At 46.1% G+C, this 12,853-nt stretch overlaps 1 protein-coding gene and 1 pseudogene across 4 annotated transcripts in view; one reads left to right on the top strand and one right to left on the bottom strand.

The window, feature by feature from the left end:
• AIFM2 (apoptosis inducing factor mitochondria associated 2) overlaps nucleotides 1–12,853 on the top strand; it is a 38,030-nt gene that overhangs the window by 11,343 nt on the left and 13,834 nt on the right. The window contains exons 1-2 of one of the 4 annotated variants that reach the window (XM_066620662.1): nucleotides 11,084–11,154; nucleotides 11,693–11,899. In XM_066620662.1, the coding sequence (XP_066476759.1) occupies nucleotides 11,725–11,899 (175 nt within the window). In that variant the 5' untranslated portion in view covers nucleotides 11,084–11,154; nucleotides 11,693–11,724. The other 3 variants (XM_066620660.1, XM_066620663.1, XM_066620661.1) reach the window with 3 other exon arrangements.
• Nucleotides 8,091–8,496, bottom strand: LOC136645160 (COX assembly mitochondrial protein homolog pseudogene; annotated as a pseudogene).

The following is a 12,853-nucleotide window of genomic DNA, read 5'->3' as shown; positions in this document are numbered from 1 at the left end:
AAAAGCACCATAAAGCACTTTATGACAATTTAGGAATAAGGAATGCCGGAAGGACGGCATGTGCTATCCCGCCAACACCAGATCCTGACCTGCTTCTGCTGGGCAGGTAAGTTCTGTACCAGGCAGCACAGAGGCGGGGAAAAGGCGGGGAGTGGGAGTAATGGGGCAGGGGGAGGGTGGAATGGAGGTGAATCAGGCCCAGGAAGGGTTGAGGTCAGAGGCCTCTACCATATCCTAACCCCTTTCTCAGACTTGGAAGCCCAACATGGAGCTTCTTGGACTTGTGCCAGTGATTTAGCTGGTGCAGATCCAAGCTTCATTGAGCAAGCTGGGGCTTGATGCAGGGAACAAATGTTCCGTTTCCCTGAGGAGGCCTCTGGCCTGCTCCATTTCAGCACTGGATAAGGCATGGGCTATGTAGCATATTATGTGAGTTATTTGATTTTTCTCTGTAAACCGCTTTGTGAACTTTTAGTTGAAAAGCGGTATATAAATACTGTTGATTGATTGATTGATAGGATTGGGTTGCGCATCACCTCTGCTGAACTGCTATTTACCCTGCAGTGGAAAAAGAGGTGAGTGAGTGGTCCTGTGAGTTGACCACATGAGGACAAGTGTTCGGTGGGCTCTCTTTTCCCTGACTTTTGACACACTGAGGTCCTGTTGCTTGTAACTGGTGGAGCAGTAGAAAAAGAAATATTCCGTGCAATAATTAAAGAATTCAAGAATTCATAAACATTTTCAGTATGAACTAAATACAGGTGACTACCATTTTTACACTCTTTCATCCTCTGAAGGCGAAATAGGTACCTCTGCAATCTAGTTGGCTGAAGGAAAACAAGTCCTGAAGTTCTGAGGGTGTTACTAAAGGGGCCTGTTTGCAGACTGCAGTGGAAAACAAGGAGGTCTGCAACAATATTTATGAAGCAGGCCTGCACAGAAAAACATGTGTAATTTGACCACATAGGCTTCTTATTCTGAGTCACTTTCCACATGCTGGTAGTTTGTGCTTCTGCACTTCCCCTGCCTTTCATAAAACTTTCTTTTAGTTCAGCTGTTTTGTTTGGGCTCAGGTGTGTGTGTTTTTATATTGCTTAAACATTTCTGTCGATTTGGGTCCAGACTTTAAATTGACTAACTTCTAAAATTTGTTAGGAGTGAAGAGGAACTCACTTTTGCCATTTGAACAAAATCCTTGTTCAACAAAACAAAAAATGTTTTGTTCAAAACATTTGCAGAAAATCCTGTGTGCGTGCGTGCGTGTGTGTTCTAAAAAACTGATCTAAAAATCATCTGGGTGAAGATCAATTTGTTTCTCCCATCCTATGTATTAACGTGCAGGCAGATTTAGATATATTAGTACATTACTATACATTGCCTTTGCTTTAGGAAATGCTTTAGTGATGGAACTTCTTAGGGAAGTTTCTAGAGATAGTCAAAGTTGAAAGGGAGGGTTGAGTTCAGCCTAGGGGGACTAGATGGAAGAATGTAAACCTAGAGAGGAGGGAAAAGACACTGACAGAAAGATGTTGCTCTCCATCATGGGAATGATGCAATGAGCTCTTGCACCAAGTGACACAAACCGGAGTGATGCTTCTGACCGTCTGTCTTCAACTATTAATGCTTTACCTCAGACTTTAAGTGGGTGCAATACTGCCTGCAGGACACTAGAGGGCAGTTGTTGTCCCGGAGGCAGATGACTCAGAAGTTACCTATTGCTGACATGTACTTTCATCCTTTTGGGCCTGTGGAAGAGTGTCCTTACCTGGCTTCCTTCCTCTCTCTCTTTCTCTCTCTGCTGATTGTGCCACGTGCAGCAGCTCCCTCCATGAACTCTGCCAGCAGCATGGAGTCCATCATGCCATCATCTCACATGCACATCCATGCAAAGGGGATCGCTTAAGGATTTCCTGTTCCAAAGTCTAGGATCTACACTACTAACAGTGATGTGCATGCTTTAAAACTATGAGCAAAGTGTTCTTTGAAATCTTTTTATTGCCTCTGCACCTGTTTTATTGCTAGCAGTAAACTACTCAGGGTTAATGGAGGGCAACTGAAAAATGGATCTTCTGCCACAGGACTCTGTTTAATTTAGGTTATAGCCCTTTTCCCAAGAAGCCCTTAAGCAGTTTCCTGAGGAAAATCTTTATTTGACTATAGTATTTAGTTAGAAGTGTATGTCTCTTTTAGCAGGATTAATTATTGCAGAAACTTGTAAAATTTGTAGTTAACTTCTGGTGACATTTATCTCAGGTTTGTAGGGATGTTTCTGGGATAAAACCATTATTTACTAGATTGACATTCTTTATGACAAATGTATTGCAATACTTCTGCTATTGTGTTCCATGATCCAGATGGGCTAAAAGTTACAGTCACTTTTTATGTGAGGAACCTGGGGTGCCAACATGTATCCTGTAACCCCCCCCCCCCAAAAAAAAACCATGAGGGCACTTGCTTAAACACCCTGATGAAATAGGCACTTTTTAAGATGGGCGAGTCAGATATAGATGCAAACAGTGATATTTATGGGGGGGGGGGAATAAATGTACAATAAGAGGGACAGGGAAATTTAAAGTACAGTGCAAAGATTAAAAGCAGATTGAACAACACACACACTCACACACATAGAGGACATGTTAAAAAAACAAAAAGAAGGAACACTAAACCACACCACCAATAGGTCACATGTGGGGAAGAGGAAAAGAGAGAGCAGAGTGAATATTCAAGATGACCTCTCCTTCCCCTGCTGGACAGGGCTTTCCAAACATTTGGGATCCTGCATGGGTTAATGGAAAAAGATGCACTTTTTCAAGTGGCACTCCTCATATACTTAGCAAGGGATCAGATCTTGAATTCTGTTTTGAGCCAGAAGCCCTACATGGAGTCTCTCAAGTCTGCAAAATAGCCAGCACAGATTTTACAAGCCCCAGACGAAAGTCCCCTTTCCCCAAGGAGACCTCCAGCAGCCTTGGTGGTGCTGCTGGATGAAGTGGTAGCCGTTTTGGCACCACTGCATCCAGCAGAGCTGCTGGCTTTAGGACTGGGCTGTCCATTGGCCACTTTAGTAGGCCTCATAAGTGGGCCACCGCCTGATCCAAATGTGGCAGAACTGGGCAAAGGGAGTGTGGACTGAGGGGAGGATTGGGACCAGGAGGGGGTGGGGATGATAGCAGAGGCTGCAGTTATATCCTAATCTCCTGAGCTTGAAAGGCTGACACAGGCCTCCTTGGTTCTGTGCCACCAAATAGTGCCACCATGAGGAGACCCCAGCGGCTGCCCCATCCCCAAAGGATATAGCAGCATAGGCTGGGCTGTAAATGTAGGGCATCCAGGCTTAATGTCAGTCCCAATTCATAATTTTGCTAACAAGATTCTAGAAGTTGTGAATTTATTAGCCGTTCGCTAATGATGACCTTTAATTTATTATTGTATCTACAAGCCTAGTCAAGCACTGAATTGCAAAACTGTGTTACAAAATCACCACCCCAGTTCTTCTTCAATCAGCTGCAGCAGATGGAGATAGCTGTCTTCTGTCTCTACTTGCCACGTTCTTATAGCTTTTCTTCCACACAGAAAGGGTTTTCTGTCTTGATTTTGAATCAAGTCCATTGCTCCTCCTGGTGGCCATGGCCTGACTATTCTTTTCTGTCCATTTTGAAGCTAGAATCTAACTACACATGTATTTTGGGGGTAAGTTCATTCCACTGATTTCAGTGGTATCAGCCAAGTGAACAAGTGTATGACTGCAACCTTGATTTGATACAGTGGTCATTTTTGCATTCATAAAGTCCTTCTTTGCAAGATGAAGCACGCTTCCAGAAAAAAAATCCAGTCAATCTCTTTTAGTATGCCCCAGAATGGTGTTGTGAGTTTTTTAAGGAAAAAACACTCAAGTCACAATTTCAGAGAGCTTGAATTTCATTGGGGGTCAAATTTGCACCTTATTCAACTTAATAGCCAACAATTCCAAAAGGTGGGCAAAACTACTCCCACTCAAATCTGGAGCATGAAGCAGGTCTGGCTCAATTCTATGTGCCAGGATGTTGTCAAGATCCACCTTCTGTCTTCAGAGTCCAAAAAGGAGTCCAAAAAGGACAAAACACTATTTGTCTTGCCTTCTGAATATCAGGATATCACAAAACACCCTAAGACAGTGGTTCTCAAACTGTGTGTCTCAAACTCACACACCCTCCAGTGTGTCACAACCCAATTTTTGGTGGTTTGCAAAACTGAGAGGGCAGATTAGGCTATGTGCATCAAGGATTAAACAAGCAGCTATTGGGAGGGGAGCACTGTTACCCAACCACCATTATAGCCACAACCCTTGACATTTATAAATCAGACAGCAGGGTCTAGGGCAGACATTTTCAGGTCATGGCCCACTGACAAGGCACTAAAGCTGTCAAGGCACACTACTAGTTTTTAATTACATTATTATGTTACAATTAATATAACTAAGGGCACAATCCTAACCAGGTCTACTCAGAAGTAAGTCCTATTTTGTTCAATGGGGCTTACTCTCAGGAAAGTGTGGTTAGGATTGCAGCCTTAGATCATTACATGACGATAAAAGAAATTTTCAAGAAGCTTGGAGAGGGAAGTGTATTCGGTTTCTGGAAAGAAAGAACAATGTTTTGAAGTAGGTCTGTTCAAACTGTTATCAGTTGACATGCTCTGATATGCCAGGAGTTGTTGGCAAAGAGAGATGAGACTGAGCATACTGGAGAAATGTGGGGTGAGGGGCTGTGAGGAGATGTGGCTGAAACAAGTGCAGGATTCACTGGGGTGGGGGGAGAGAGGGGGAGAGAAAGAGAATGGGAGGCAACTCCTTCTGAACTTTGGAAGGTGGGGAAGAGGGAGGGGAGGGGAAGGGAAGGGCAGTAAGAGAGGGGTTAACTGCAATTATGATGGGAGAATGTGTGTGCAGGTGAGGGAGAAGAAAAGCATCACTTGCCTGCTCATGTATTCCAGAAAGAGTGTGACCAAGCCTCTGTATGTCTACTCAGAAGTAGACCCCATTATAGTCAATGGGGCCTACTCCTAGGTAAGTGTGGATAGGATTGTGGCCCAGCTGATGCTGTGGGCCAAGAGCTCTCACTAACCTCTAACCAAAGTAATGCCATTTTAACATCAGTTCTGACTCTGGTCCTAAAATGCTTGTGAGCCTAAAATGCTTGTTAGCAAGAAAGTGTGAGCCACCCCTGACCCAGTGCCTGGCTCTCTAGTGCCCTAGTCCTTCAAGACCAGACAGAGCTGGTCTGCATTACCTTGCCAAAGCAACAACTAATAGAAGGGGTAAAGGGGTGTTTAAGTGTAGCAGGGATGGAATTTTACAAGACCCTTTGTCTATGCTTGTCTATCTTTGAAATGAGTATAAAAAGCTAGCTGCATCTAGCTACACTTGCGCAAGATCTGAGGCAACTAACCTCCTTGCTGCCTTGCTTTGGTACGAGCAATAAACAAGCTGTTTTCTGCTATACCTTCCCTCCAAGTGTTAAATTGGGATGTATCACTCTGGGTAACGAACCGCCTTTAGGCGGCAAAGCCTTGCCAGTGGAGGCAACGCAGGGAGGGTCACTTTGGGGCATTGCAGACAAGGAAAAGGGTCTCTCAAGGATCCTTTTCCAGCCAGCTGCTTCTGGCTCCGTCCCTACTTCCACCTTCTGGCTCGCCCTCACTCCCTCCACACTCCCGTCCGCTGGGACCTCTTCCAGGCTTCTCTGGCTGCCTGACTGGCTGCCCATTCAGTGCGCACGGCAGGCATCAGCAACAGCAGTCACTTGGAAGCCCCTTCATGGGCTTCATAGGCTGCCCCTTTTTTCTCCTGCTGCCCTGTGAGGCAAGCAGCCACTTCTCCTGCTGCTGCCTGACTCCTTGGCCCCACAGCACACCTGAGGCAGCCTCACGTTACACCAGTGTGCTGCGGCACAGCAGTTGAAAACCACTGGTCTAGGGCCTCTAAAAGGTTTGGTAACCACTGCCCTAAGATATGCCTGATGAATTATGTTTCGCAATGTGCTTTTCAACATCAGGCAGTGTGCCAGGAAAATCTATAAAACCTCATTCAGCTCATAAATATGCTGGTGGCCAATACTTGCCTGGGAAAGTGAGTTCTGAAAGAGACACTGATTTGAGGCCAGCAGCTGGTGAGACACTGCACTGAGCTAGAACATCAGAAAAGCCCTGCTGGATCAGACCAAAAGCCATGTAGTCCAGCACGCTGTTTCCCACAGTGGTCCAGTAGCTGACTCTGGAAAAGGTTTCTGGGAAAACCTAGATCAGCGATTTTCAACCACTGTGCTGTGACACATTGGTGTGCCATGAATGATCCTTAGGTGTGCCATGGGATTATTTGGGGGGAGGGTGTTATTTATTAGGACTATTGGGGAATGTGATTCCCCCCACCTGCAATATGGTGTAGCTCAGTGGTATTCAAACTGGGGCGTTGTGACGCCCCAGCCTGAGGGTCCTGGTCCCTTTCCCCTTAAAGGGGGGGGGGGTCAACCAGGAGGCAGGGATTCTCAGCAGACGCTCCAGCCTTCCCAGCATCAAGATCACATGCAGTTATCAGGGTGCTGCCTGCGACACTGACCACTCCCTGGTGTGCAGCAGAGTGAAACTGCAAGCAAAGCAAATGTATCACACGAAAAAGGAAGGCAGACCTCGAATTGACACAAGCAACACCTGGGATCAGGGAAAGTGGAGGAATTTGCACGAGCGCTTGAGGAAATTCTCCCAGGCCCAGCCGATGCAAATGCATCCAACAGATGGGAACATTTCAAGAATTCTGTTTACAACACTGCCTTGTCCATATTCGGCAAGAAGACCAACATGACAGCAGACTGGTTTGAATCCCACTCTGACGAGTTGACACCAGTCATCGAGGAAAAGAGGAGAGCTCTAGCAGCATACAAAGCTTGTCCCAGTGAGCACAATCTGCAGGTCCTCCGAGCTGCTCGCAGCAAAGTCCAGCAGATTGCCAGGAGATGTGCTAATGACTACTGGCTCCAACTGTGTTCCCAGATACAGATAGCAGCTGACACAGGCAACATCAAGGGGATGTATGATGGTTTCAAGCAGGCCCTAGGTCCAACACAGAAGAGAATTGCCCCTCTGAAGTCTGCCACAGGCGAGGTCATCCAGGACCGGGTGCAGCAGATGGAACGCTGGGTGCAGCACTACTCTGAGCTGTATTCCACAGAAAATGTACTTATCGAAGAAGCGCTGAACAACATTGAGTGCCTGCCTGTGTTGGAGGAGCTTGACAGTGAACCAACCCTAGAACTTCTTTGCTCCAGTGCAGGGGTGCCCAAACCCCGGCCCTGGGGCCACTTGTGGCCCTCAAGGACTACCAATCCGGCCCTCAGGGAGCCCACAGTCTCCAATGAGCCTCTGGCCCTCCAAAAATTTGCTGGAGCCTGCACTGGCCTCATGCAACTGCACTCAGCGCACAGCCAACTGTTCAACATCTCGCATGAGCTGTGGGACGAGGGCTACCTCCACTGCTTCCTGTTTCACATCTGTGATGCATCTGTGATCACATCTGTGATGCAGCTTGAGCTATTGCAGGACCTTCAGTCATTCTTATAAGTTCCATCTCTAATATATTCATTTATGTAAATTTATGCAAAGTTGAAATGTAAATTAATTCTTTTTTCCTCCTGGCCCCAACACAGTGTCAGAGAGACGATGTGGCCCTCCTATCAAAAAGTTTGGACACCCCTGCTCCAGTGATTTAAAAACAGCCTTGTTCACCTTTGCAATGTAAGATAAGAGTCATTAAGAAGACAATCCATCAATCAGTCCTCCTCCAAACGCTACACTCAGCCCCTCCTTTCACCAATGCAAAGTGATCACCTTTCTTTCACTGCTCAGGGGGAAAAGAGGGGTTGCCTGGAGAGAGGATTGATGGATTGTCAGCCAGCTGCCCTCTCTCTCTCTCTCTCTCTCTCTCTCTCTCTCTCTCTCTCTCTCATTAAGGAGGCTGTTGTTAAAGGACTGATCAGTTTTTCAAACTGATTTTTTTTTTTATTAAATTTTATTTAATTACACCATCATTTGGAAAGGCTATGTAGGTCATGTAAAAAATGTCAGCTTTGTATAACTTGACTACATGCTAGAGGAAGCCTCTGCTGTTTCTGACTCTGATGAGTGCCTGTTGCTCTGTACTCTTCCCTTTGCTTCAAATATTCAGCCTTGCATTCTTCATAAAATGTTGGATCTGTATAATAGCCAGTGAGACATTCTTTCAGTGCTGCACTTTCCTCTTGACATTTGACCACCATCACAACACCTGTATCTTGACAACATTTTGTAAAGGCTTGCACTTTATCAGAACACAGCTCCCTGGCCTTCTCTCTCATCATTTTTGGAATCAAAACATCCTTCTCTACATGCCTGAGCTTTGGGTCCTCTTCTGTGCCTTGGGCAGGTTCCATCTGCAGCTCCCTTGCTTTAAAGGCAGCTGCTACTGTTGCAAAGGCGGCGGCGGCACTGGCAACATGACCAGGACTCTTGCCCCGCGCACGCCCAGTTTTTCAAACTGATTTTAAAGGGTTGCATTTTTCCCCTTCTACAAGGATCAGCACATTCCTTCTCATTTGCAGGGGTCATTCTGTGTATAAACAGGGTGGATCTGTACCTTAACTTGACTTCTTCAACATCTCCAAGCATGCCCATGCACTTTCAAGTTCATCTTCACATAGAAACACCTGTTTCCCATGAGCTTAAGTTGAGATGACATTTCTTCATTAGGTTCATCACCTTTTCTCCTAATCCCGCTCTTGTTCCTTTTGTAGCAATTTGATACTTGTAGCAGCAGGCAAAAAGACAAATGCTGGGACAAACTTCAATGATTTGATTTGATTTTTGGCTCTCAGGGTATCCTTAAAGATATAGGGTCAGAAAATAAAGGTCAGCAAACTGTGTTTTGCACTTCTTACAGAAGATTGTGAAGTACCGTAAGTGGAAATCAGTGGAGCAATTGACCTACATGGGAGAAAATATGTAGGCTGTGTCAGCTGCTATCTGTATCTCAGCTCGGAGGACCTGCAGCACATCTCTTGGTAGCACATCTCTTGGCAGTTTGCTGAAAGTTTGCTGAACTGAACAAAAGTGCAAATTCCTCCACTTTTTCCTGATCCCAGGTCTTGCTGGTGTCAATGCAAGGTCTGCCTTCCTTTTTCATGTGATACATTTGCTTTGTTTGCAGTTTCACTCTGCTGCACACCAGGGAGTGGTCAGTGTTGCAGGCAGCACCCTGATAGCTGCATGTGATCTTGATGCTGGGAAGGCTGGAGCGTCTGGTGAGAATCAGGTCGAGCTGGTGCCAGTGCTTTGATCTTGGATGTCTCCAAGAGACTCTATGTTTGGGCTTCATGTTGAAGAATGTGTTGCTGACACATTTGAGTGGAATTTGAGTGGACCTCAACAGATGGGAAACCTTGGCCTCTGAGCGTCCTGCCTGGAAGCAGGCTGTGCAGCATGGCCTGTCCCAGTTTGAAGAGACACTTGCCCAACAGACTGAGGCAAAGAGTCAAAGAAGGAAGGCCCATAGCCAGGGAGACAGACCAGGGACAGACTGAACTTGCTCCCAGTGTGGAAGGGATTGTCACTCCCGAATTGGCCTTTTCAGCCACACTAGACACTGTTCCAGAACCACTTTTCAGAGCGCGATACCATAGTTTTCCAAGACTGAAGGGTGCCAATTGATTGATTGGAGCAAAGCTTTGTTTTTTAAATGGATTTGCTATAGTGTATTTTGTGTCATCCACGTGAGTGCTTGAAACAACCCATGCAAATAATGAGGCGCAATCTGTATTAAGGTTGGGCACTGGAGTCACCATTGCTATGCCCTGGATAGCTCTGTGTGGCTGTTCCTGATTTGTGCAAATGCGCTATGCGCCAGTAGCAAACATTTCAATATGTACACTTAGCTATTGGTATAGATTTGGGGATGCCTCCTCCACACAGAATTTTCCTCTTCTACTGCTGAGTGTTTACAGTTCTGATTGTAGGACAGAAATGGGCAGATATGCCGAATATCTGTGTCTGTCATGGCATCACAAATACAAATGTGGTTATTCTCTCTCAGATACATGACGCTTCCAAGATTCTCTCAAGATTAAGAACAACCAGCATTACTGACTCTCCTAAACACCAGGGCCTGTGCGGTAAACCGCCTGAACTGGTGTCTTCAGGGAAAAAAAGCTGGGTTGATTGAGGCTGCAGTCACACACAGGGTGACCAGATGCCCTCTTTTTGCAGAACATGTCCTCTTTTTTAGCCTCGTGTCCTGGAAAAGAACTTAAATGTCCCCCTTTCCCCTGTGAGCAGGCAGTGCAGAGCTTTCTTGTAATTCATTAATTCTATGTAATAAATCACACACAATGTAGTTTAAAATGTCATAAGCAATATAGCATTTAACCTCATGAGATCAACAGACGAGTGCTTTTAGCTTTTATGTGGTCACGTCCTACATTATTCTTGGATGTGCTACATTTTGGGGTGCCTGGTGCTCTTTTGTGGTTATGACATCTGGTCACCCTGCTCACACACTGATGGAGGACAAAGGTCCAACTGATGTTATTGTGATTTGCCCTGCAATCCCAGGTGGGTGTGTCTACTCAGAAGTAAGTTCCAGGGCAGGGCAAGTTCCAGGGTGTTCAGCAGGGCTTCTTCTCAGGAAAAAGGTGTGTGTGTGTGTGTGTGGGAAGATTGCAGACGAACAGCCCAATCATATCCACACTTTCCTGGAAGTAAGCCCCATTGACTCTAATGACTTACTTCTGAACAGCTATCATAGGATTGGGCTGTTACTTGCGAGCAAAGGGCTTGGGCTGTAAGACTACACTGCACTGCACTGCAATCCTACTTGAGCGTGACCCATTGGACTCTATAGGGGGTGTCCTTAGAGTAAGCCTGTAAGATTGCACTGCCATAAGAATCACTTGGCCGGCTGTCTCCCCACCCCCCACGGGAACTTCTTTTGTCGATGACCCTTACTTTGCAGCCTGCGCTACTCGGGATGCCTCGCTAGATGGCAGAGCAGCAACCATCTCGCCTCGGGGGCTACGCTTGCAACATGTTGTCATCAGCTGTGCGGCTTTTCCTTGCGTTGATTGATTGCCCCGGTGGAAGGAGACTGGGCTGAAGGTGCGGCTGCTCGTCTGTAGCAGAAGCTGCCCTTTGTTCTGTGCGGTCTCTCCCTGGCGCGACGGGCTGGTGCAGGCAAGTGAGAGGGCAATGCCCAGCCTTTGCGTGCCAGTCCTGGAAGCTGGCAGCAAGACTTTGTCTCTCCTTCCTCCGAGCCCTCTTAGAGTAAGAGATGCGGGAGCATATGCCTTTCTTCTCCCAGGAGCTGAACAGGGGCAGCCACGCGGTTAACGCCGCCTCTAGTAGCAAAGTTTTGAGGTTTGGCTTGAAAACGGTGCTGACAAGCCTCTTGGACTACTAGTTAGTAACTACTAGTAGTTAGTTACTACTAGTAGTAAGTGGTACGGCAAGTTTGGCTGAATCACGCCTAAAAGTGCTGCTCAGCTTCTCAGAGGCTTCTCATGACATCAGTGGATGTAATGTACCCAGAAAGCGTCACAATGTAGCAGAGTAGAGGCAGCAGAAAGTAACTATCATGGTTCCCCCCCCCCACCTGAACCGTTCATAAAATTCTTTGTTCCTCCGTTTTCTCTTTCAGTCGCCTCTGCTGAAGAAGTGGTGCTTCCTGCGATGGGATCCAAGATCTCCGTGGATGACTCGGTGCACGTGGTCATAGTTGGAGGAGGTTTTGGAGGGGTGGCAGCAGCCAATCTGCTGAAGTATTGGGGGATCCCCTTTATGCTTGTGGACTTGAGAGAGGCTTTTCATCACAATGTGGGCGCCCTCCGCGCCTCCGTGGACAGTGGTAAGAATTTCTCATTTGATTAGCCTTAAATTTCTCATATTCTCCCTCCATTTGTTTGCCTTAGAGACTCTTGCCATGCTTCGGTCAGACTGCTTTGTGGCGATGGCTCAATATTGCATGAATGTTTACCATTTAAAGTGTGTGTGTGTGTGTGTATATTCTTAAAAGTGAGAAATTGCTCCAGAGAGTGAGAGGGAAGAAGTTTTGTGGGTGATATGGGAAGAGAGTGTCCAATCAGCTCCATTCACAGCTGGCTTCTGCTTGAAACCCACCAAACTCTTTTATTTTCAAAGTTCAGCCCTGGAAGAGATTCCTTTGAAACCTGCTCTTCTCTTTCAAATACAACCTGTTTTGATGGGATTGTTCTGTGTTTACCCCCACCCCTTTAGTAAATAGACCACTACCTACTTTAAGGACAATACTGTATAGCAGTGGTTCTCACAGGTTTAGCACGGGGATCCACTTTTTAGAATGGGAATCTGTCAGGACCCACTGGAAGTGACATCATCAAGCAGGAAACTTTTTAACAATCCTAGGCTTCAATCCTACCCACACTTACCCAGGAGTAAACCCCATTGACTAGCATTGTTCAAAGCATGGAAAATAAGCTTATTAAAAGTATAGATCTGTCACATTTCCCCAAATGCAGTCACATACCATGGTTGCATCAAGTCTGATATATTAAAAATAAAATACTGAAATGAATGGGGACCCATCTGAAATTGGCTCACAACCCATCTAGTGGGTCCTGACCCACAGTTTGAGAAACACTGCAGTGTATAGCCATAACTGGTTACATCATGTAACCCTGGTGAACCAGAGTGTGTGTACTGATTTCTGTCAATTGTAATATAAGGTACCCCTCAGTATAAAGCAGGGGCTCTTAACCTTTTTACAATTATAAACTGTATAAATTGCCCAGTGTCCCCCCCATACCCCCTTTGCTGTCAAAAT

Source organism: Tiliqua scincoides, chromosome 3, assembly GCF_035046505.1.
Source record: "Tiliqua scincoides isolate rTilSci1 chromosome 3, rTilSci1.hap2, whole genome shotgun sequence".
NCBI lineage: Eukaryota > Metazoa > Chordata > Lepidosauria > Squamata > Scincidae > Tiliqua > Tiliqua scincoides.
The sequence above is the reverse complement of the archived record's forward strand: the minus strand, read 5'-3'. Positions and strand labels throughout refer to the sequence as shown.